The sequence below is a fragment of the Pleurodeles waltl genome, chromosome 5 (assembly GCF_031143425.1).
Source record: "Pleurodeles waltl isolate 20211129_DDA chromosome 5, aPleWal1.hap1.20221129, whole genome shotgun sequence".
NCBI lineage: Eukaryota > Metazoa > Chordata > Amphibia > Caudata > Salamandridae > Pleurodeles > Pleurodeles waltl.
This window is the reverse complement of record NC_090444.1, coordinates 766,267,578-766,293,866: the sequence shown is the minus strand read 5'-3', so window position 1 is coordinate 766,293,866 and position 26,289 is coordinate 766,267,578. Positions and strand designations below refer to the sequence as shown.

Sequence of the window (26,289 nt, the reverse complement as noted above, 5' to 3'; positions counted from 1 at the left end):
ACACAAATCAATGACAGTGAACCATTCAACCACACATGGAATCTGAAACAATGTCAAAGCTGGATTTGGTACTACAGGACAGCAAGGAACAACAATGTTGTTCACCCTTTGCAGGTCCTATACAATCCTGTATTTCCCTTTCGGCTTCTGCAAAACCTTAATAGGAGAATTGCAAGGACCGCCAATTATTTCTTTCAAGATTCCCTGTTGATTCATAGACTCATTTACAGAAGTTATTCCTGCAGTTGTCTCAGGTGTCAAATTATTTTGTGGTGTTCTCGGGTAGTCAGCATTTGGCTTGACTGGGATTCAGACAGGCTCAACCCCTTTAATCAGTATGGTTTATTTTCCTGAAAAATCTCACACTTCAAATTTAACTGTGTCTTTTAAATCTGGGAGTAAATCATTAACAGTCAGCATAATAAACAATGTACAGTAAAATCAATCATTTGTCAGTTTAGAAGCGACATCCTCAATATGAGCCTGCATCTCTATGCCTGTTGGCATACAATAGATAATGCAATACAGTTTACAGAGTAAATCACTTCCCAGAGGATTTACCTGGCTGAAATCCCATACCACACATTTGTGCTTCTCTTCAAAGGAGCCTGTTTTCACTGGAATTGCTGCAGTTTTCTGGGTTGTCATCTGTTTCTTTGCTACTCCTACAACTTGGACTATTTTTCTCGAGAGGTGTAGTTTTGGGATGTCCACTGTTCTTAGAATAGAACGTGTAACATCAGTGTCCACCAAAAATGACATGGTGTTGCCATGCACTTCACCTTCTACGAATGTACCACTCTGGTATACCTCCAAGTCTGCACCAAGTACACAGGCTTCCTCCCCTTTCAGGCACCAACAGGCTGACTGATCGGAGCCATAACTCTCATGGGTCTCAAACATGGTAAATAATTGGAAAGGATTATTGTTATGAACCACATTTGGTGGTGGAACCTGGAGCTTGGGGCACATTAACATTTTCACCTCTCTGTCTCGGTACATTCTGCATTTGTGCGGGATTAGTATTCTGAGATGGCACAAATCCTGAATTTTGGAGCTGATTAGCTGGGTGAGACGACATTCCCTCTTCCAATGTCCCAACTTGTGAAAATGTGACAAGGGGCTGTCCTTTTCAGGCAATTGACATCCATTCCAGCACAAGGATCTCTATCTTGCATTGGATTCGGTTCTTGCTGAAAGACATCTTGCATAGCACCAATATTCTGTCCAAACATCTGAATCTGACTACTGTAGTTCTCTGAGCTGCGTTCATCTGCGCAACCATTGATTTCTACTTTAACTTCTTCTGTTTCATCTCAAGGTTGTCGCTGCAATATTTGGCATATCTCAAAATCACATCAACTGACTTATTCTTCCAACAAATCAAATGCTGCTGAATTATCATGCTAAACTCACGTCTCAATCCTGTCATGAACCTTGACACAAAATGTCCCATATCTTGGATTTCAAGCATCTCTGTTCCAGTATACTGCTTGAATGCCTGAAACAATCTCTCATTGTAAGGATGAATCAATTATTTGGGTTCCTGTGTCGTTCAGTCAGTCTTAACACAATCTATATCTTGCGGCAGTACTTTCGACTTCAAAAATTTCATGACCTGCTAATGCATTTTCATCACCAACAGCAAAGGACATTTTGTCACTGTACTTCTTGACAGCTCTGTCTTAGGCCACTGAACAAATACCTTGCAGTCTACTCACAAGTCACTTGGAACCACAATATCAAACAAGGTGTTTAATCAACCCACAACACCTGTGATATTTTCACAAACCTCTCAACTTGTTTGTACCATTCCACTGGCTCCCCTCTCAATTTTGGGAAATCATTAGTAAATGATGCAAGATCACTTCTGCTCCATGGGGCACGTACATAACCTGGACCATGCGCTTCTCTCAGTTGGAAAGTTGCTGCACCCCCTCTCCTCCTAAAGGAAGGGGTGCTCCTGGGGGTTTCTTTAAATCTTTCCTTTTTACCCATCTGTCTTCCCACTTATCCAAATGATTTAATTTCCAAATGTTTTGAATGAATTCTCTAATTTGGGTTTGCATTCCTGGAATCCTCATGTCAATTATGTCTTTTTCATTAAAGCATACCCAATAACTCCTCTGTAAAGCTTTGGATCTATTCAAATCTACATCATGTCTTTGGGATAACTCTGCAAGTTTGTCATGAATTTGACCTGCATGTTTAAAATGGCCTTACACATGTACACAAGTTCATTCACATGATAAGTGTCTAGGCTATTCAATTCAATATTCCCATTAATTATCTCATCCAATTCTAATCTGAGTCTCATAACATCCACTAAATTCTCTCTTGGCCGTGAGTGAATTGTTCCCTGATTCAACTCTGTACTCACGCCTTCTACCCTGAAGGAGTACCCCTCATTTAAAGCCTTCACCCACTCATCTATTGCCTTGTCAGTAAGCGTTTGAGTCACCACAGGAACTTTATACATATTCTCATGTCCCTGCACACTGCTGATAAGATTTACAGGTGGTTCCCATAAAGGGGTTCCAGTAGTTGGCATTTTATGGTAAGCACCTATAGAAGTACATCCGGAGAGATTCAAAGTCGAATCTCCATTCGCCTCACATGGAGTACTCATATGTGTCGGAACAATAGGAACAAATTCTCTAGTATCAGGACTTGCTGGAGCTCTACTCTGCCCACCAACTATATTCAGAACAGCTAAATTATAAGTCATTTTCCTGGGCCTTCAGGTTTATACGTAGGAAGCACTGGTCCAATTGTAACTGGAATAGTAAGAGCATCAACAGTATTCATAGTAAGATCAACTTAAGCACATATTCCTGAACCCTTGTTTCTTGGCTCATAATATATATTAATAGGTGTGGCTCGCACAGGACTAGGAGTCACATTTTTCAGGGCAGTGGCAAACACAATATTTTCATTACCACCAGTTCCATTTCCACCCTCTTCCCTAAATTCATTGTATGGTGGCGGACGTTCAGACAGCAACACATCTAAAACACTATCTCCAGAATCACTGTCACTGACTTCAGTCATGTCATCTGGTTCCTTTTGTTATCCCTCTTTCTGTTCCTTATCCTTTTTCTTTTCCTTCTCCCCCTCAACTGCTTCAGTTGTTGAGGTTAGATATGATCTAACTTCCTCTATTATGTCAGTTCTCCACATGTTCTGTTCAGCATCCCATCTAGCATCCACATAGGTGCGCACAACTCTTCGAGCTCTACCCTGATATATTTCTCTCTCTGTGACATGGCAGGATGTTCCCAAGCATTAAGTGCGAAATATTGTGGAGGTGTGGGAGGTGGTTTCATCTCATACAACACCCTTCTCAGATTCTCAATAATTCTCAAATTAAATGTGTCATATTGTGGAAACCTCAGTGCACCTTTTTCTGTGATATTGTGCCATAGACTAAAATAAACACATGTATGGGGCTCTATGTTAATTGCCATATAATGATCTGGGGTATCTTCAGAAAGTGCCTCTTCTCCCTGTCTTGTAGTAATATGCATTTCTCTTCTGAACAAATCTCACATAATTTTGAAACACTTCATTATTCCCAATCAAATGTCAATAATCCCAATAGAATTTTGTTTCAAATAAAAAACAATGTTGTATACACAATCCCTTGTTCCACAGTTACCACCAATCACAGCACCAAGCCCTTACACCAACCGACCTATACAAGTGTGGCACACTATGATGTTAGTTTCGCTCTTCACAGCAGTTCACCCTCCTTTACAATCTGCAAGCATGATCTTTCCTCAACATCGCAAACTTACAACATAATACATTACAATAGAATAATTTTGCTGCTTCCCTAAAGAATCCACAGTTTCCAATCACACAAGAACTTTCCCAAACACTTTGAATGAAACCTCGACCAGCAGGGGTATCATCCAGATTAGTATATGTTCATTCTGCACATTAAGATCCACTCTACCCTTTGTCTCACATTCAGTCAAAGATAATTCCCTATCTCAACTGTGCTGTTGATGATGTCTCACAACGAACAAAACCAAACTTAGCAGACGATTATGATATGGAATCTTCTAACCTCTTAATACTATCCCGGGATCTTGAGCCACGTCGGACCCAATCACCTCTTCAACTTTTTATAAATCACCACACTCACACAACATTCCAAACATATCCTCAAGACACTATCCAAGCCCACAAACACTGCAAACAAAACATGAAGTGCTGCAATTCGCAAGCCTATTGATACTCACTCCTCCATCAATGGTACGACTCCCTTCCAAGTCTCCACAACTGGGCACTAGGGACTGAGCTCTGGGGAATAACTAATCTAGAAAACAGGGGTCTAGCTCTCCTTACTTCAGGATCATAATCATCCGCATCTGGCACATTCAATAATTTTCGAGCTCTGATGAACCTTTTTATTTAAATACATTTCAATCAATTTGTAGTGTAACCCATCTGTCCATATATTGAATCTCAGAGGCAGAATTTAAGTTCAAAAGATGTATTACAAATTGAAAGCCAGACTTATGCAACTGAGTCTCAGAGACATACTATATAAGTACAGAATCACCAAAGGTGAGTTAAAGCGTCAAATCGGATTAAATCATACAAGCCTAAGGCATACCAAAATCTCTGTAGTGGCAAAACAAAAGATTAAAAACAACATCTGATGTTCTGAGTCCAAACTTTATTCCTGCCTAACCATTGAAGAAATCTAACTGTTCTAATAAGCTAAGGGAAACCTAAGAATTCTCCAAATTATGTAAATAGGAAATGAATCAAAAGTGTCAGCATCACAGACACCTCAGTAGAAGTTCTGCAGAAGAGAGATGAGTGAAGCATAAAGCCACGTCAGCAAAAGCAAAGGAAAAGAGGTATGTACCTCTCTAAGTATCTAAGGGTCTGCTCTAGTCAAACGGTACAAGGAATCTGAATCTCTCTGACTAGCTAAACACCACTTTTATCTCTGCAGAACTTTCAGTAGAAGGCATCACCACCAGTATCTTTCTACTGCCCGTGCACAGTTTGAAATTTGCTACACCCTTAGCCGTTCATCTATTAAACTAAACATCAGAACGACCTTGGATCCCTCCTGTGCAGTGCTTAATTTGTGCTTGTTGTTTCCGATGCTGAGCACCAGCACTTACTTTTGAGGTCCGGGGCTTATTCTTTTGCCTCGGGCATTTGCTGCAAGCAAAAGACACATATGGGAAAGACAGAGGAAGGGAAAAACGAAAAAGGGTCACAAAGGGAGAAAGTAGAAAGCTGCTAGAGAGACATGAAGGGGCAGGTAGTGGCTTTATATGGATTGAAGAGGCCCGAGATGGCTTCAGGATTATACTGCCTCAGTATTCCGTATTCACACATTTAATTGCAGCAGCTATGTGTTTAAGAGGAGGGCTTTGGGCACTGGCACCTATTTATTAACAAATTAAACACTGCTCCTGTGTCCAGGAATCTAGAGGGGAGCTCTTAATGGCTCCTCTTTAACACTCCCCATCCTTGGCAATCCATCTTTCCATACCCCCTTTATCTAAGACTCACACTAAGCTCTTTACTAACTGGTGACTTGTGTAGACACTCCTGCAAATACAAAATATGCAGCAAGAGCAAAATTCCACATTGAAGGTTAAACACAGAAAAATATTTCAGGCCTTAACTCCAGCAAACTTAACATAGAACTCAATGCTCATTTGAATATATGATTAGAGATACATTTCTCATAAATACAATAAATGAATAACTATATAGCTATGAAAATATATAATTTAACTAAGATATAATGTCAATATATTTGAATAAAATTGCATACATGTGACTTGCATACGACTTTTCTACATTTCTGTTTATAAATGCACTTCGATTATATGGCTATCCAGTGCACCAGGTTTACATGAATGCATTTGAACACACATTATTATATATGCAATTGAATATATTTTCATATCATTTTTAAAACGCATAATGGCACAGCAAGTCTATGCTCTCTCACAGCATTACGAAAACATCTATGACATAGCTTCCTTTGGAGTACAAGCTCGATACAGTCTGAAAAGTTGAACCACAAAACAAATCCTATTTTGACTATTTTCTCGTTAAAGGAGAAATATTTTAACATGCATTTTTAAGTGTAAAGAAAAAATTGCACGTCAGTACTGCCAGTCTGAGGCCCAGTATTGTCAACGTGATGTCTGGTTATGCTAACTTAAACACACAGACATAAACATTTTATTTTAATTTAATAAATCTGTTCTAACAAAATAAAGACCCATGCTCTATCTGAAAATGAAGGTACTGGTAAAAAACCAGGGCCATGCTAAGTTCATAATTCATAACCTCAGCAAACGAATGTAGACCCCATCTTCATATACGTTTTGGAGTACCTGGTGGTTTTTGACAGGGAGTACTATTTTCTCTTCTCTCAACCAGGGTTGAAGGTAAAAACACCTGTGCCACTGAATGGTACACATGTCTGCTACCAACTTTCAGCCTCCCCTTAGTCTTGTTTGAGGAAATAGTAGCCATCTTTTACTGTACTTCGGAATGTACTTTGAATGTACCCATTGGCCAGCAAAGCCTCGTGATCGGTTGTTGAATGTGAATAAATATTGAGAACTCCTAGTGGGCTCACTGTTTTGTTAAGAGCACAAAAACAAAGGACAAACCAGAAAAAGTCAAAAGGATAGGGTAGGACAGCTGTTCAAGCAGAGTAAGGACTTTCTTAGTAGGAAGATACTAACTCCTGAGGCGAATAGCCGGGAGCACGCTCGCTTTTAAAAAAAAAACAAAAAAAAAGAATTGTATTGATTTGTGTGTTTTCATCTGACAAGCACTTCCCCCTGAGCACTCCCCAGCCCTTCCTGGTTTTGGGATTCCCCGCGCAGTCGAGCTAAGGGCTGACGCGGGTTTGAAATCTCTTGGCGCCTTTTCGCCACTCAACTCTGGCCACGCCCCCCCCCCCTATAAAATCATGTGCCACCCCCGGACGCGCAGCCCGCCTGCGCCCGTCCGCGGCCGGACGGGGACAGGGGCCACCCCCCCTGTCCCTCGCCCCATGATTCAATATAACCCAGCTGACCTTCTCAAACATAATCCTCCCAGGGAAGCTCGCTGCCTCCACCGCTACCACCCCCTAAGCCTTCCATCCGTCTGCCAATCCTGCAATACCAGACTAAACAGCACTCAGCAGACATCGGACCAGCAAAATTATTCCTTATTACTTTTAAACTGTAGATCTCTGCCAAAAACATAGTGCAGATATCTCCCTATTAATAGAAGACCGGGCACCTGATGCCATCTTTCTGACAGAGACTTGGCTGACTCCGGATTGTGACCCCGACGTGATCCAAGCACTACCCTTTGGCTACAAGATCTCACGCAGAGATCGCACGCAAGGTAAGGGAGGAGGTATTGCAATTATTCATAAATCCCAGTATCATTGTTACTGTACCCCAGACCCACTTCAGGACTGCGAAAGCATGGCTTTCTGCCTGAAATTTACCCCCAATGACAGTCTAACAGGAGTTCTCATGTATCGTCCCCCAGGCTCACTTTACGACTTTCACTCCCTACTCCCTCCGCTAGCAGCAGAATACGTAATGTCATCCTCCAACTTTATGATTCTTGGAGATTTCAACATGCACTTTGATAATATCAATGACGGCACCACTAGGGAGCTAGTCGGAAGCCTGGCTGTGATTCAACTGGAGCAACTAATCCAGTCTCCTACCCACGACAAGGGCCACCTGCTTGACCCTGTCTTCACTAATTGCCCCAACCTTTCGGTCGGCACCATCAAACATCTTCCCTGGACCGACCACTTTCTTATCCCCCTTGACTGGAAGATCCACAAATTCACTCCTCCCATTCCTACACCACGTAAAATGAGGAAATGGTCTAAGCTTCCACTGGTACAATGGTCAAATTTATTATCTGACACAAAGCCGTCTCTATCCCAAGACCCCATACTTGACAATAGCAAAGTCCACAAATGGATCGAGGACTCCATCGATTCCATTCTCCCCATGAGGAGAACCATTCTAAAAAGAGCACGAGCAACCGCTCTGTGGTATTCAGACAAGCTTAGGCAGAAAAAACAGCAGTGTAGACAATCTGAAAGAAAATGGCGCATGGGATACGACCCCGTCGAAAAAATCAGGTATAGAGAAGCCATTAGGACCTATAAACTGGAAATCAATATAGCCCAATCCATCTACTTTAGAGAGAAGATTATGTCCGCCAAGTCCAAACCAAAAGAAATCTATCAAATAGTTAAGAGCCTTTCCAAGATCTCCGCTCCGGCCGCTCCAGCTGAAAACCCCACAGGTAGATGCAACGAGTTAGCTGAATTTTTTTACCAAAAAATAAATAAAATCTATTCGTCATTCTCAACCCCTGTACCTGAACCCATAGCCACTGAACCTTGTTCTCCTACGCTGAATGAATCCCCCGCGCAAGCAATGCTAAACAAATTCCCACTAATGGACTCAGACTCACTTCAATCCCTGGCCTCACAAATAAAGTCTGGCTCCCCCCGTGTCCCTATACCCCCCGTATGATGAACATGGTTAGCCAAGTCATTTTCCCCACTTGCTTGGAATTCCTCAACGGCTCTATATTAAAGGGCGTAGTGCCCCCAACCTGGAAACAGGCGATGGTGAGAGCACTACTCAAAAAACCTACCCTCAACCCGAATGACCCAAATAACTATCGTCCCATCTCCCTGCTACCCTGGATAGCCAAAATGTTTGAGAAACATATTAACATTCACCTCACTAAATTCCTTGAAGAGAACCAGCTTCTGGATTCCACCCAGACCGGATTCCGTCCCAAACACGGCACAGAAACAGCCCTCCTAGCCGTGACGGAGGAATCCAGGAGGATCCTGGATCAGGGGGGATCAGTGGCAGTGGTCCTCCTGGACTTAAGCGCCGCGTTCGACACTGTCTGCCACAAAACTCTTCTTTGCCGGCTATCTCATCTGGGACTCGCCGGGCCACCCTTGACTGGCTGAGCTCCTTTTTGAGCGGAAGGACTTTTCAGGTCTTCGATGGCGACTCCTGCTCCACCAGTAGATCCCTGGATTGTGGGGTGCCCCAGGGTTCCTCCCTAAGCCCCACGCTGTTCAATGTGTACATGAGACCGCTGGCTGGGGTTGTCCGCCAATATGGTATTAAAATCATTTCTTATGCGGACGACACCCAGCTGGCGGTCTCCCTGGCACAGAAGAACAGCGGGTCCCCTCGGGACAATCTGGCGGCCTGCATGGAAGAGGTGAGGAAATGGATGACAGCATCCTCATTCAAATTAAACGGGGATAAAACCGAGGTCATGCTCCTCGGCCCCTCCACCCTCACTGACTTCGACCGGCTATGGCCCCCTAGTTTAGGCCCACCACCTACTCCGAAGGAGAATATTAAAAGCCTGGGAATGTGGCTTGACAACTCACTCACTCTGAACACCCAGGCCACTAAAACTTCAGCAACTTGTTTCGGCATCATCCGGATGCTGAAGAAAATTTTGCCTCTCCTACCTTTCGAAGCCCAACAGGTGGTTATTCAGGGCCTCATCCAGTCCCGGATAGACTTCAACAATGCTCTCTATCTGGGATCCCCTGAATTCGTGCTGCAAAAACTGCAGCGAATCCAAAACTGTGCTGCACGTACGCTACTTAAGATACCGAGAAGAGAATCTGCCAAAACGGGAATTCGATCACTCCATTGGCTCCCGGTGAGGGATAGAATAAAATACAAAGCCCTATGCATATCCCATCAAGCATTTCACAGAGCAAACCCAGAGATCAATCATTCTCTTCTCACTCCCTATCTCCCCGGGAAAATGCTGCGCTCATCCAACGCATTTCTAGCCACCGTACCTAGAATTAAGAGGTCAAGAGCAGGAGGCAGGGCATTCACCCTCAACGCCGCCAAATTATGGAATTCACTTCCCCTATCCCTTAGATCCAATCCTATCCTCCCTTCCTTCCGCAAGGAATTAAAAACTTTCCTGTTCAGGAGCTAATTCCCCATTGACTCCCTCAGTGAACCGGTCTTTTCTACTTAGCGCTTGGACGCCTTAGGGCAGCAGTCGCGCTTTATAAATCCCCTTTCATTTCATTTCATTTCATTCAGTATATATTTTGTGCCACTTTTTTGCCTTTGCGTTTTTTCTTGTTTACTGATTCGGAATTGGCCTTGACAGGCTCTGGCACACAGGTTTGACAGGATGCTGCTGGAGCTACAACATTTAAATTCGTTTCACCAGCAGGAAATATATGTTGCTTAAAATGAATGTGCTCCTACTTCTCACGATTCAACCAACAAACACTTAGCAGATGGTAGTATCAGCATGCCACATACTGTCTTGAGCTATCGTCAACTGTTCAGAGGGACTAGTGCAAAAAATATAGTCACTACAAAAGCAGGGGAAGACAGAGATGCCCCCAGAGAGCGAATGTAGCAGACAAAGAAGGATGCTTTCTTCAGAATCAGCACTGAAGTCCAGCTGTTCTTACATTGCTTGGTGTATGGCCCACCTGTGCTGCATGGGTTCTTAAAGTATACTTGTTAACAATGATGGGAGGTGCCCTTAATGCATTCCTACCTGCCTATCCCTTCATCCTTCATTATGCAACTATACACTGCATGTCCTGCTTTGCAAGAGCGTCCTCTAGCGTAGGAAATATAGAGTCTAAAACCAAGATGGTGGAAGGCAGTCCTGGTAACAAAAAGTTATTCCTGTTCCGTAAGAACAGACATTGTTTACTACATGTGGCCCTCTCCATAGTAAAGGAGTAACAGCATCTTATGTCATCACAGAGTGTAGGGTTCCCACAGGGAAGAAAGCAAGGGTGTCTCTGAAATCCCAGAGCCGATAGAGGAAAGTAACAGAAAACAATCCACACCTTTCTGCTCAGAGAGAGAAGCACCTTGCTCTACGGACTTGCCTTTCTGTAGAAAGCCTTTGAGATTATAATGGCCCAAATATTACTGTAGTTATTTTTAATTAGATCTATTTAGTTAGACTAATCGCTTTTATTCACCAGCTCAGAGGCTCACATCTCCTTAACATTAATAGAGAGTTGAAACCTGTTTGCCTCTAGTCCATTTTGACCCAAATTCAATTAACAGCCCATACGTGAGATTTGAAGTCTCTACCAGGCATTTTATACCAACAAAGTCCAAATCAGCAGTTTTACTTAAAGGCGACTGTCACTTTTCAGTTTAGCTGATGTAGGGCCACATTAGACATTTGACTCCATGAGGAAAATTGTCTTGCTCCCCAGTCCAATAAGTTAACACCATAGTGACTATTGTAGTTTGGCTCTGCAATGATACACTGTATTTAAAAGTGTGCTACTTATCAATATTTGACACCTCTAATCGATAGGCTATTGACCTATCACAGTGGCAGGTCTGCTTCATGTTACTAGCGGTCCATTGAGAGGCAGAAAGTAATGCATTTAACACAGCACACTGGTAACCGAGGATGCGAGAGCTGGACTGAGACCACAAGAGAGGTAAGCAATCAAAGGTTCATAAAGCACAAATAGCTGATGTATTATCATGGGGAGATGGAATGCTTCTATGATGAGTCTTAGAGTCTGGCCAGTATAGGATCAAAATAAGAGATGTGTTTGTGCCCTAACCTTCACTAGGCTTATCACACCCAGCTCTGCCAGAAGTACATGCAAGGAGCATGCATACTTGGTTGTAGCACTGACTTGGAATTCAATTTTCTGTTGAAATCAACAGTGATAGCGATATAATCCTACATAAACAGAGCTGACCAAGATTCCGCACTGTGCACATCAGGGTGAAGAGTTCAAGTAACCTATGATTTTCCAGTTAATTTTAGTTTCAATCTATGACACAGTTCTTGGTGATTGCATCCTTTCCTAACAGAGGATCACATCTGAATTTGAAGGAAGAAACATGCCTCCACATAGTTTAAGGCTGAAATAGTATGCAGTCTACTATTGTGAAAGAATATATATTTTTTTATTTAGTAAAATATTAATGGCCAATTCATTTTTTAAGATAATCTTTAAAATGCCTAATAAATTTGAGTATGGCCTCCAGATGTTTTGCTAAGGTGCAACTGCGCTATTTGGTCCAAAGTCAGGCCTAGTTTATTTATATGTGGATTGCAAAGAGTTGGAGCTAAGGCACTGCCATGCCCAATGTTAGAAATGGGGTCTTTGGTTGACAGTCAGGTTACCCGCAGTTCAAGCAAGGACCCTCACTCTAGTCAGGGTAAAAGAGAATCACCTTCAGCTAACCCCTGCTTACCCCCTTGGTAGCTTGGCAGAGCAGTAGGCTTAACTTCAGAGTGCTAGGTGTAAAGTATTTGTACCAACACACACAGGGGGTCATTCTAACCCTGGCGGTAAAAACCGCCAGGGCGAATGACCGCGGTAGCACCGCCAACAGGCTGCCGGTGCACCGCTGGGCATTCTGACCGCGGCGGTTCTGCCGCGGTCAGTAGCGGGAAACCGACGGTCTCCCGCCGGTTTCCCGCTGCCCTGCAGAATCCCCCATGGCGGCGGAGCACGCTCCGCCGCCATGGGGATTCTGACACCCCCTACCGCCATCCTGTTCCTGGCGGGTCTCCCGCCAGGAACAGGATGGCGGTAGGGGGTGCCGCGGGGCCCCTGGGGGCCCCTGCAGTGCCCATGCCAATGGCATGGGCACTGCAGGGGCCCCCGTAAGTGGGCCCCAAAAGGAATTTCAGTGTCTGCTTTGCAGACACTGAAATTCGCGACGGGTGCTACTGCACCCGTCGCACTCCAGCAACTCCGCCGGCTCCATTCGAGCCGGCTTCATTGTTGCTGGGTCTTTCCCGCTGTGCTGGCGGGCGGCCTTTTGGCGGTCGCCCGCCAGCACAGCGGGAAAGCCAGAATGGTCGCCGCGGTCTTGTGACCGTGGTGCGGTCATTTGGCGGTAACCGCATGGCGGGCGGCGCCCGCCGCCCGCCGCGGTTAGAATCACCGCCACAGTAACTTAATGAAAACACTACAAAATGACACAACACCAGTTCAGAACAATAGGAAATATTTATCTAAACAAAACAAGACCAAAACGACAAAAATCTGACATACACAAGTCAAGTTATGAATTTGTAAAGATTAAACTCAAAAATAGCGCTTAGAAACACAAAATGCTTCGATGAGGAGTTAACACGGTGTCGTGACGGAGTTGTTCCCAACAAGCCGACAACAGTGGTGCCGGACACAGAGTCGCATAGACCCCCAAGTACAGTACCTTTGGTGAAGAGTGAAAACAAGTCGATGCGTGAAGTCGGGGATTGCGGCGTCTGTGCGAAATGTTGAATCCGCGCACTTCGAGTGGCGTCGGTCACGACGTGGTGCGGTGACTTCCACGGAGTCGTGGACTTTAGCGGGGCTGCAGTGGCTTTGGGCCTGGGAAGGTCGTCGCGTTCCAGCGAAGATCACGGAGTCGGTTTCAGGCGGCTTCACCGGATTCAGCGGTGTCGGTCCAAAGTCGTCCGAAGTCGATTTCCTTGGATTTCCACCAGCTTTCCTTCCAAGGGCCCAGGAACTGGATAGGGCACCACTTGTCAGAGCAGGAGTCTCTCCAGAGACTCCTAGGTGCTGGCAGAGAGAAGTCTTTGCTGTCCCTGAGACTTCAAACAACAGGAGGCAAGCTCTAAGTCAAACCCTTGGAGATTTCTTCACAGGATGGAAGGCACACAAAGTCCAGTCTTTACCCTCTTACTCTGGCAGAAGCAGCAACTGCAGGATAGCTCCACAAAGCACAGTCACAGAAAGGGCAGCACTTCTCCTCAGCTCTTCAGCTCTTCTCCAGGCAGAGGTTCCTCTTGATGTCTAGAAGTGATCTAAAGTCTGTGGGTTTGGGTGCCCTTCTTATACCCAATTTCTCCTTTGAAGTAAGCCTACTTCAAAGTAAAGCCTCTTTTGAATGTGAAATCCTGCCCTGCCCAGGCCAGGCCCCTGACACTCACCAGGGGTTTGGAGACTGCATTGTGTGAGGACAGGCACAGCCCTTTGAGGTGTAAGTGACCACTCCTCCTCTCCCTCCTAGCACAGATGGCTCATCAGGAAATGCATACTGCACCCCAGCTCCTTTTGTGTCACTGTCTAGTGTGAGGTGCAACCAGCCCAACTGTCAAACTGACCCAGACAGGGAATCCACAAACAGGCAGAGTCACAGAAATGGTATAAGCAAGAAAATGCTCACTTTCTAAAAGTGGCATTTTTAAACGCACAATCTTAAAATCAACTTTACTAAAATATGTATTTTTAAATTGTGAGCTCAGAGACCTCAAACTCCACATGTCCATCCACTCCCAAAAGGAATCAGATTTAAAGGTAGCCCCCATGTTAACCTTTGAGAGGGACAGGCCTTGCAACAGTGAAAAACGAATTTAGCAATATTTCACTGTCAGGACATATAAAACACATTACTATATGCCCTACCTTAACCATACACTGCACCCTGCCCTTGGGGCTACCTAGGGCCTACCTTAGGGGTGCCTTACATGTAAGAAAAGGGAAGGTTTAGGCTTGGTAAGTGGGTATACTTGCCAAGTCGAATTTACAGTTAAAACTGCACACACAGACACTGCAGTGGCAGGTCTAAGGCATGAGAGCTACTTAGGTGGGTGGCACAACCAGTGCTGCAGGCCCACTAGTAGCATTTGATTTACAGGCCCTGGCACCTCTAGTGCACCTTACTAGGGACTTACTAGTAAATCAAATATCCCAATCATGGATAAACCAATCAACCATACAATTTATACACAGAGCATATGCACTTCAGCACTGGTTAGCAGTGGTAAAGTGCTCAGAGTTCAAAAGCCAACAGCAACAGGTCAGAGAAAATGGGAGGCAGGAGGCAAAAAGATTGGGGATGACCCTGCATAAGCAAAAAAGTCCAACACCCAACATCATTGGGTCTGTAGCAAAACTATCTTTCATGAGGACCTGAGGGGTATTGATATGGTAAAGAATTTCAGTATGTGTTTTTTGCAGTTTGCAAAATTGTTTTTAATGTGCCCTCGGGCAATAAACCTGGGGCTGGATTTACTAAGATTTCACACAATACAGTGCAACAAGGGAAGTTGCTTTACTGCATGCATGAAAAGGAGAGCGCAGGATTGCCCCATATTTACAAAGACAAAGATATAGTGCAGTTCAGCTGTCTCCTTGCACCAGCGTTCATTGGGCTGGTGTTCATCCCTGCCATGGCGCAAGCTTGACTGTGTTAAGATCAGGATCATTTAGGAGTACATTCCTACACAAAACCTATCTCTTGATACTTATTTCTCTTTGTATGTGTGCTGCAGAATGCAGTACACATGCAAATATGAAGTAATGGAGGGAAATAAAGACATTTCTGCTTGATATACCTATTTAGGGTAGGTGCACCAATTTGGCACAAACCCATATTTACAAGTCTTTGTAAATATAGGTTTGCATCAAAATACATAAGTGAATGAACAGGAATGCCCATGCTCCACCCATGTAACACCTAGCTGACACAAGGTAACACAAACAGCGCTTTGTGCTGGCTAGCGTTTCTTATTTTTTCGAAGCCACACAAATCAAGCTTTACGTGCCTTCGTAAATCACCAGCTAGATTTTGCTTCGGGGTTGCACCATGAAAGTGATACAACCCTGACACAAGTCTACTAAATCTGGGTCCCAGTGTTTCCCACTGAATTGTAACTTATGCACATCTGCTTCTTTTTTTGTCTTTACAGCGCTTGCATCTGAGTGAGGATGTTGCTGGGGCAACCTTCATGGCAGCTGGAAGTTCTGCTCCAGAATTGTTTACGTCTGTAATAGGTAATATACCATTTTTTTAAAAGCAGAATCAGTTCATATTGCAATGATTGATGTCTAATAATTTAGTTGGAGATTTTATTAAGTGCTGTATGTTTCCTTGTATTTATGTCAGAGTAATTAAGAGCAGAATTGTTTGATGGAATGGTGTAATCACCTGTGCTCTTCTGACGTACATATTCTGAATGCGTCACAGGACAGATAGAAGTGTGCTACATAAATACTCGTAACATAATCATCCTACTCACTTACAATGTATGGTCTTATGCCAAATGAGAAGTTTAAAACGTATCTGTCCAAAGCGTTCGGCTTGGATTTTGTTTTCAAAATTATTTGATCAAATTTCAAAGAGAAATGCAGCATAAAAGAAAGAGCAAGTCAAACGTGCTGTGCTCCATACGTTAATTTATTCCTAACAAACAGACAATGGACATATTCATATTACTTGTAGAGTACATAGCATTAACAACATACTCCGTCTGTTATCTGTTTGGTGACTACCCAATATTTTATCAACTTTTTTGAAATTGGTTATGTTGAATAAACAGAAGGGCATAGGTTTTGGGCAGGAGGACCTTTGTAGAGAGAGGTCTGCACATGGATTTTCCTCTAAATTGAAATACCAGCTCTTTCATCTGTCGCGTTTTTCAAATACATTACCAGATAACGTGTTTGTTTAATCTCTATAATCTGTGCCTGTTCCTGGAACCAATAATGTTCCAAAAAATATTTCGGAAACATATAATAAACCACAAAAAAACATTATACCAACAGACATTCATCTACTTAAGCACAGAGCTAAAGGTGAATGTGGTCAAACTGTGTCCTGTGGAACTCTTGGCGTTTGTTACTGGCTGCTGTTCAAGCAGCTTTTCAATTTTGATTCGTAGTTGCTACAATTCTATACATATTCACAAGGGGATTTTGTATAAATATTGCACTTGAATGGGCAGGAAAACGGTGTGCTTCCGTGGTTTGTTATTAGATCGTGAAATACAGACGCATAATAAATAGGTCAAGAATTGTACTAAACTTATGTGTTTAGCTTTGGTCATTATGGACACAGGTGCAGTGAATCCCTTACTCGATGTGTTTTGGACAAAAGTAAAAGATATTATATTAACAAAAAATAGTTTGTGGATGGTTCGACAGATCACAGGTGATGAAAATTCCTATGCATTCATTTTCCTTTTCTCATGAGAGTGATCCAACATTTATTTTCATGAATTGTTTCCCTAGTTTATGAGCGCTGAATGCGTAATGAAATATATTTATTGTATTCACATTGTACCATTGTTAATTTATTCAGTCATAATTCTCTTTCAAACATGTAGAATTAATATTCTCTAAAACACTAGTAGATGTAAAGTGAGGTAAAATCAGACCTACAACAAAAAGGGCAAACATTGCAAAAGACAATCATTTTGACAACTTTCTGGGGCGAGTCTGCCTTGAACAGTTAGTCGTCGAGGTAGGGGAAGACTGAAACCCCAAACCTGTGCAGATGAGCTGCAACCACCGCCATCGCTTTCATGAACACCCAAGGGGAGCTGGTAAGGTCGAAGGGGAACACAGTAAATTGAAAGTGCTCTTGACCTACCACGAATCGTAGGTAACGTCTGTGGGCAGGCAGGTTGTGAATGTGGAAATTAGCTTCCTGCAAGTCTAATGCTACCATCCACCAAAACGGTAAACGCCTGTCGTTAGCATAAATTTGTGGCATGGTGTACCAACAAATCTGTTTACCCCCTCTCTGCTCCTCTTTCGGAGGTTTCTTTTGTTCATTCTTTCTTTAGCCCAGCAGGACTCTGCTTTGGGCACCCTTAAAGGTTATTTATCAGCTATTTTGGCCTTTCTTAGGTTACCTCTTCAGCCTTCACTCTTTAAGTCTCCTATTGTCAATCGATTCCACTCCATTTATCATGCCTCAGTGGTATCTCAATCCTGTACTTACTTTCTTAATGTGTACTCCCTTTGAGCCGATGCCAGTGCTTGAAATGGAAAAAATAAAGTGCAGGTACTCTGTGCCAGAGTACCTGCTTGTTTCCGAGAAGTGCCGGTACTCTCCAATTAAAAGTATTGCGGTTTTCTTGAGAAGTGCCGGTACTCCCCCTCTCAAAATAAAAAAGTGCCGGTACTCCGTACCGGACAGTACCGGCCCATTTAAAGCACTGGCCGATGCACAATTGTCCATTAAGGCTCCTTACTTTCGAGACTGTTTTTATTGTTGCAATCACTTCTGCTCGCAGAGTGAGTGAGCTTCAGGCTCTTTCTTCAAAGCCCCCATACTTGTCTGTGCACCCTGACAAAGTGGTGTTGCGCACTAAGGCTTCCTTCCTTCCCAAGGTTGTTACAGCTTTTCATGTAGGCTAGTATATCACCTTGCTTACTTTTTATGCACCTCCACATCCTTCTCATGAAGAGGAGAGGCTTCACAGTCTGGACCTAAAAAGAGTGTTGGCGTTCTTTCTCAATCATACTAAAGATTTCCAGGTAGATGATCAACTCTTTGTTGGATATGTGGGTGCGAAGAAAGGGAATGCAGTGCAAAATCGTAGCATCTCTCAATGATAATTCTTTGCATCAAGATGAGGGTTTGTGCGCTCATTCCGCCAGAGCAACTGCTGCTTCCACTGCATTAGCACGCAGAGTTCCCGTCGTGGATATCTACTAGGCAGTTATGTGGGCATCCTTGCATACGTTTGCTAAACATTACCGCCTGGACAGTCAGGTCCATCGGGACAGCCATTTGGGTTTTTTCGGTCCTGCAGGACTTTCTAGAATGATATTGGTTTGCAGCCCATCTCCGAGGTTGGCATTGCTTGGATATCTATTCTAAGGTAAGGAATCTGCAACTAGAAGTCTCTATCAGATGTACAAGTTACTTACCTTCGGTAATGATATATCTGGTAGAGACATATTCTATTTGCAGATTCTTTACCAACCCACCCATCCTCCCTGCTTGCAAACTGATTTCTAGGGACAGGGCTTCCCATTTAGGGCCTTAACTTTGGCGCACCAATCTCAGTGTTCTTTGCGGCTCTGCGCTTTGGAATGGAAAGTTGTGAAAATAAACTGACGTCACCTTGCTGAGTCGGCGTATATGTACTACTCCGGACGTCATCACTGTGACAACGACGCCAATGATGCCCACTGAGTCGACCGATGCCACCTACTGACGCGCAAGGGTATTGCTCAAAGAAAAAATCTCAAGATCCAGTCAGATGCCTGAGGGAAAATTCTAAGGTAAGGAATCTGCAACTGGAATATGTCTCTACCAGATATATCGTTACCGAAGGTAAGTAACTTGTACATCATTTTGTTTTTTTGTATAGTAAGCACGTTGTTTTTACCAAGCTTCATTAGCACTCTGCATCATGGCACAAGAACATCCTAGCTTAAATGTCACCTAAATAGGACCTTATTCAGAGTTTAGCGGATAGGATACTTCATCATTAACGTGGTAGAAGTCCCGAACACCCTGTTACAAGTGCATGACACTTAAGTATGGTGAACGGGATATCTGCCATGCTTTGATTTATTAAATGAAGCCTTTAGGGACAGATTTACAAGGCACTTGCACCCCTTAGAGCCACATTTGCGGGACATTTTTTGCTGCAAATGTGACACTAACGGGCCACTACCATAGCTCCATATTTACAAAGTGGCACAAACTAGGTTTGCGCCACCTTGTAAACCCTTTGCCTCACATTGTGCATTATATATGCATGATGTAGGCAAAGGGGCCGGTCCCTTGTTAGAAGGTCGCTAATTATGATGCAATGAAATCTCCAAGTTTCCATTGCACAATTTCTAACCTCATTTTAACGCCTGATTAAGGTTGATTTCAATAGGCCTCTTAACACTATACTGGATTAGCGTCATTTTGTTTTAATCTGATCCAGTATAGCTTTACAATAGCGTAAAAAAATGACACTATTGTCCCTAATATGCGCCATTGTGCGCCGTATTATAAATACGGCGCTACCACGGTGGCATTAGGGGATGCAAGGGGGGTGCAAGAAAAGTGGCGGATCACTACTGATGCACCGTTTTCTCGTAAAATGGTCCTTAGTGTCCTAAATATCATTTACCAAAATATCACCCTATTGGAGTTTGTAATAGAAAAACTACACTATGGTACAATATTTTTGTAAACAACATTTGTTTTGACAGAGGATATTTTTGCTACCCATATTCTGACATGCAACCCATGCAGTGTCTAGTATAAGGAGCAGCAGTGCTATGTTCTCTCATACTGAACTGATACAATGCAGGCACTAGGAGTGCACACTTCCCTCAACAGGTACAGCATGTGCAGCAACAGTCTACACTTCTTCACATTATATGTAAAGTGTTGGATTTTGCCCTTTTGCAGGGTCATCCCCAATCGTTTTGCCTCCTGCCTCCTATTTTTTATGACCTGTTTCTGTTGGCTTTTGAACTCTGAGCACTTTACCACTGCTCACCAGTGCTAAAGTGCAAATGCTCTCCTCTGTGTAAATTGTATGGTTGAGTGGTTTATCCATGAGTGGCATATTTTATTTGCTAGTAAGTCCCTAGTAAGATGCACTAGAGGTGCCAGGGCCTGTAAATCAAATGCTACTAGTGGGCCTGCAGCACTGGTTGTGCCACCCACATATGTAGCTCTGTAATCATGTCTCAGACCTGCCACTGCAGTGTCTCTGTGTGCAGTTTTAACTGTAAATTTAACCTGGCAAGTGTACCCACTTGCCAGGCCTAAACCTTCCCTTTTCTTACATGTAAGACACCCCTAAGGTAGGCCCTAGGTAGCCCCAAGGGCAGAGTGCAGCGTATGGTTAAGGTAGGACATTTAGGCCCTCATTACAACCCTGGTGGCCGGCGTTAAAGCGGCGGTAATACCGCCAACAGGCCGGTGGTAAAAAAAATGGGATCACAACCATGGTGGAAACCGCCAACACAGACAGCCACTTTAACACTCAGACTGCCACGGCGGTAGCAACAAACACCGCAGCGGTAACCGCCAGCAGACAGGCAGAACACAATTTACTGCCCACCCTATCACAACCCACCAATCCGCCAGCTTTTCCGGGGCGGTACCAACGCCATCAAAAGCACAGCTTAAGCAGTACACAGAAGGGGAACCACTCACCTTTCGACACTCTACAAAGAACCAGGATGCCACGGGGCCTGAACTACAGGTCCTGCCGATGCTGTTGTATCTGCTAATACACCAGGAATATCAAAGAAGGCAGCGGCAACGACCACGGTGAGCACTGCACCTAGCACACAGGGGAGTGGGGGAGGAAAAAGAGAGTGACACACACACGCAACAGGCAACACCCCCACCCCTACCCACAACACCATACACACAAAAAAATGCATCAACATTACATTTACACCCTGTAACCCCCTGGAAGAACGCAAGGACAAACGGAATTGAGTGTAAATAGTGATATTTAGGAATATGCAGATAAAGTTAACGATTGTAAACAACAGTATATATAGATATTTACAATATGTACAGAAGGCCGTACACTGTCCTTTGCAAATGTCCGTGGCCCAGTGGGCAAACAAACATGGGCGAAGCCCACACTTGACTCCTGCCTCAAAACAGAGAGAACACTGCAGGGGCATCAGGTCAAAAACACACAGGCACCTCAGGGGGAAGGGGAGAGGGGGTCAACTCAGCCGGAAGATGGTACTACGCCACTGCTCCTGGAGGGGGCAACATGCCCACTGCTTGGTCCCGGAGAGTGCAAAGCCACAGTCTCTCAAGTGGGTGGTTTGCCCACTGCTTGGTCCTGGGGAGTGCAAAGCCACAGTCTCTCAAGTGGGTGGTTTGCCGACTGCTTGGTCCTCCTGGGGAGTGCAAAGCCACAGTCTCTCAAGTAGGTGGTTTGCCCACTGCTTGGTCCTGAGGAGTGCAAGGCCACAGTCTCTCAAGTGGGTGGTTTGCCCACTTCTTGGTCCTGGGGAGTGCAGAGCCACAGTCTCTCAAGTCTCTCAAGTAGGTGACATGTTCCACTGGTTCTGGAGGGGGCTTAGTGCCCAGTGTGCTTCATCCTGCCAAGGAAAGTGATAGTGGATGCATATTTCCACTGGTTCTGGAGGGGGCCTTGTGCCCAGTCTGCTTCATCCTGCCAAGGAAAGTGATGGTGAATGCATATTTCCACTGGTTCTGGAGGGGGCCTTGTGCCCAGTGATGCTGCACCTGGGGTGTGGCAGTTCCCATTCCCTCACCTGGGTGTCTGAGGCACGAGATGTGCAGGGAACAGGTAGCATGACACTCCATGGAGGCAAAGCCAGACTCCATCCTTCGGCGACTTAGGCTGCAAACTGCTAGTAGTGCCAGTGCTGGTGCTTCAAGTGGTGGGTGGAGGGTCCAGGCCGCCTCCTGCATCCCCGGATGCTACCCACTGGGGATGCTGCTGATGACAGATGTAGTGGCACCGGCTGGGCATGTGGCGGTGCAGATGGCGGTGCAGTTGGCAGTGCAGGTGGTGGTGCTTGCGGCGGTGTCTGCGGCGGAGATGCTGCCGGTGCTGGCCGTGGTGCAGGTGCTGGTAGTAGTGGATGGAGACACCAGGCCGTCTCCTGCAGCCTCTGACGTCTGCCCACTGGGGATGATGCTGCTGACTGTTGTTGTGGCAGCGGCGGTGCAGGTGGTGGTGCAGGTGGTGGGGAAGATGGCGGTGTAGGTGGCGGTGCCTGCGGCAGTGCTGTCCGCTGTACAGGTTGCTGTGCTGTCAGTACTGATGGTGGGAACCAGTCCCTCACCTGGAGGCTCGGAGGCCTGAAGTGCCTTGCCTTGGGTTTTCTTGCCCTTCCCCACCTTGGCAGATGCTGCTGGGACCTTGGCACTGGCAGATGCAGTTTTGGAGGAGGCCTTGCTGGGTGGGTCGTGCTTTTTGGCCGTGCTGCATGCTGGCCCCTTCTTCACCTTGGCAGGTGGCGGAATGTGTTGGTTGTTGGTATTTTGCAGGGGTCGGTGGCACACTGGCAGCCCTGATGGGTGCCCCCTTGGTTCCCCTGGGACTTGCAGGTACCACAGCGGACACCGACTTGGTGGCTGAGGTGCTGGCCTGGGATCTTGACACCCTGGCCCGAGGGGAAGGACGGGGGGAGGCGTAGGAAAGAGGTTAAAGTTTGCAAGGAAAAGTTTTTTAGACACACTGGGACGGGAAGATGGAGAGGGTTTGGGAGTGGAGGAAGTGGGAGTGGTTGTAGGAGGTGTCTTTCTGCTGAGTTTGGGTGAAAGTGCATGGGCTGGATGCTGTTGTGAGGTGGATGGCTGTTGGGTGGGTGGGTGCTTGCGTTTGTGTACTTTGGGAGGAGGGGTCACAGACACACTGGGAGAGGACACAGGGGACGTGTGCATGGTTGTGAGGGGGTGACTGCTCATGAGGGGTGTGTTGTGATGGGCGTGCTGGTGATGGACGTAGTGGATTAGGATGTAGTGCATGCAGATGTGAGTGGAGATGATACTGGGAGGGGGTGGGCGACGAGGAGGAGGGGGACACAGTGGAGGCAATGGATGTAGGTGTGTCTGCATGGGGATGGTGCTTGTGTGAGTGCCTGTGTGATGAAGTGTGGTGCTTGTGTTTGCCTGAGCCACTTCCGTTTGTTGATTTGGGTGATTGTTGGTCTGAAGGTGTGCTTAGGATAGGCTGGGGTTGAGGGGATTGAGACTGGGTAGAGGAAGTTGGAGGGGGAGACTAGACAAAGGGTCAATGGATGCCATCAGTGCTGAGGCCAGAGCCTTAAATGCTCTCTGTTTGGCTGCCACGCCAGAGTGAATGCCCTCCAGGTATGCATGTGTTTGTTGCAAATGCCTCTTGACACCCTGGATGGCATTCAAAAGGGATGACTGCCCAACATTGAGGGATCTCAGGAGGTCAATAGCCTCCTCACTGAGGGCAGCAGGGATGACTGGGGCAGGGCCTGAGGTGCCTGAGGCGAAGGAGATGCCCACCCTCCTGGGTGAGCGGGCATGGGAAACACGCTGAGGGGCTGCTGGGAGGGCGGTGCTGGTAGGGGGGGGTGGTGGCTGTACCTGTTGTTGGGGTGGGCACAGAGGTGTCCAGCACCACCAGGGAGCTTCAATCGGAGGAGGAATCACTGTCACTGGTCTCCTCTTCTGTCCCCGTCGTGGTGCTCCCCTCGCCCTCCGTCCCACTGGTGCCTTCACCCTCGGTGGATTCGCCCTCATGGGCCATGTGGGATGCAGCTCCCTCCATCGCCGGTGACTCTGCTCCTCCGCCAGATGATGCTAATGCACACAAGGACAGGGTGACAAAACAAAAAGGGGCGGGAGAGACAGAGGATACACTTGGTCAATGCCAGCAACAACACTACCGTTGGCGTACACAACACACAGGGAGCTGCCCTATGCACTAGGCCATTGCCAACCAGTCACTAAGGTAGTCACAAGCCATTGGGGTACAATGCCTAACGCCAGCATCTGCTCACCTGACACACACAGGACCCTGCCCAGTAGTATATGCCCACTTACACCATTGGGCTTGGAGTGCTTCAGAACCTGCACACAAGGGACCTACCCTGTCATGATCACCCTGGCCTACGGGTACCTACAGCCCACATCCCCACCCAGCTAGCTCCTAAAGTGCGCAAGGTCAGGATTCAGAATCTGTACTCACCCCCTTGTGGGTGCTGTGATGCCCTCAAGCGCCCATCCAACTCCGGATAGGCCACCGCCAGGATGCAGAACATCAGGGGGGTCATGGTGCACCAGGCACCCCTTCCACGTTGAGAGGCCAGCCCCAGCCTCCGCTATTTTCTTTGTTCAGTGGCACAGGTCCTCCCATATCTTGCGGCAGTGGGTGCTCCACCTGTGATAGACCCCCAGGGTCTGGACCTCCTTGGCGATGGCACGCCAAATACCCTTTTTCTGGTGGGTGCTGACATAGAGGGAAAAGACAGGAAAAAAGGAAATTACTCACCCTTCCGGACTGGCATACTCATTGCCCCCCAGTTCCCACCCATGCCCTGACGCACATACAATGACCACCTCTCATGCAGCACTCAGGCCAGGACGCCTCGGCACCCCCCAACATGTGGCTTACATCCACACCACTCCTAACATGCATTGCCCACACATCATGCTCTCAGTGTACTCACCTGTTTGTCTGGAGGACCGTAGAGTAACGTGTACTGGGGTAGGACCCCATCCACCAGTTTAACCGTCTGGACCGTCACAGTCATTGACCCACGTTCCCACTATTGCCCGTGACGCACATACACTCACCGTTCGCTCATGCAGGCCTCAGTCCCCCCCCGTATTTTCCATCCACACCACTCCAAACAAGCATTGCCCATACAGCATGCTCACAGTGTACTCACCTGTTTGTCTGGAGGACCGTAGAGTAGCGTGTACTGGGGGAGGACCCCATCCACTAACTTCTCCAACTCCTCTGCAGTGAAGGCAGGGGCCCTTTCCCCAGACACTGTAGCCATTGTCGCTTCCAGACTCAGGTCACAGCAGCACTTGCAATGTAGGTCCTCTGCTGTTGACGGTAAGGTAGCAAGTGAGTGAATAGTTAGAAAATTGGCGGTGACGTCCGTGGCGGTGCGTACCGTCACTGCTGGCATACATCGCCATTGGCTCCTGGAACCCATACGGCCCAATGATAAACAACGCCAGCGCACTTACCTCAATTCCACTTGTCCCTCCTCACAGGTCAGGCAGCCGCCATTTCAGGGGGGCACTTGGCATGGCACCTAACTGCATCACAGCAGACATTGGCCCATCAACTGACTCTTGACTTCACATACTGCTTGTGTGACCTAAATTCAGCAACAGTTGTGGATTCTATGTGGAAATATGACCTTCTGCTCACCATTCTCCTCCATAGGCTACAACCGCTGAGGCAGATGATGAGATGGCGGCTTACTCCGGTGTACAGACCCCTGGTGGACCTGTCGACAATGGAGGACAGACACATTATCATCACATACAGACTTGATCGTGCCACAATTCAAGAGCTGTGTGCCCAATTGGAGCCACACCTGATGTCAGTTATCTGCCAGCCCACAGGAATACCCCCTCTAGTGCAGGTTCTGTCAGTGCTGCATTTCCTGGCAAGTGGTTCCTTTCAAACTACAGTGGCCATGGCATCAGGAATGTCTCAGCCAATGTTCTCCAACGTGTTGTCCAGAGTGTTGTCTGCCCTGCTGAAACACATACACAGCTACATTGTGTTCCCCCAGGTCGATGATTTGGCCACAGTGAAAGCTGACTTCTATGCCCTGGCACATATCCCTAACATCATTGGTGCCATTGATGGTACACATGTGACATTTCTTCTCCCCCGGAGAAATGAACAGGTTTATAGAAATAGGAAAAGCTATCACTCAATGAATGTACAGATGGCGGACCAGTTCATCTCCCATGTGAATGCCAAATATCCTGGCTCTGTGCATGATGCCTATATCTTGAGGAATAGCAGCATCCCTTATGT

The 26,289-nt window shown here is 46.0% G+C and overlaps 1 protein-coding gene across 2 annotated transcripts in view; it reads left to right on the top strand.

Moving 5' to 3' along the window:
- The window catches only part of SLC24A3 (solute carrier family 24 member 3), a 1,392,829-nt gene that overhangs the window by 779,063 nt on the left and 587,477 nt on the right, over positions 1–26,289 (top strand). For both annotated transcript variants that reach the window (XM_069234727.1, XM_069234728.1), the window contains exon 5: positions 15,745–15,829. In XM_069234727.1, the coding sequence (XP_069090828.1) occupies positions 15,745–15,829 (85 nt within the window). The remainder of the gene's footprint in view (positions 1–15,744; positions 15,830–26,289) is intronic.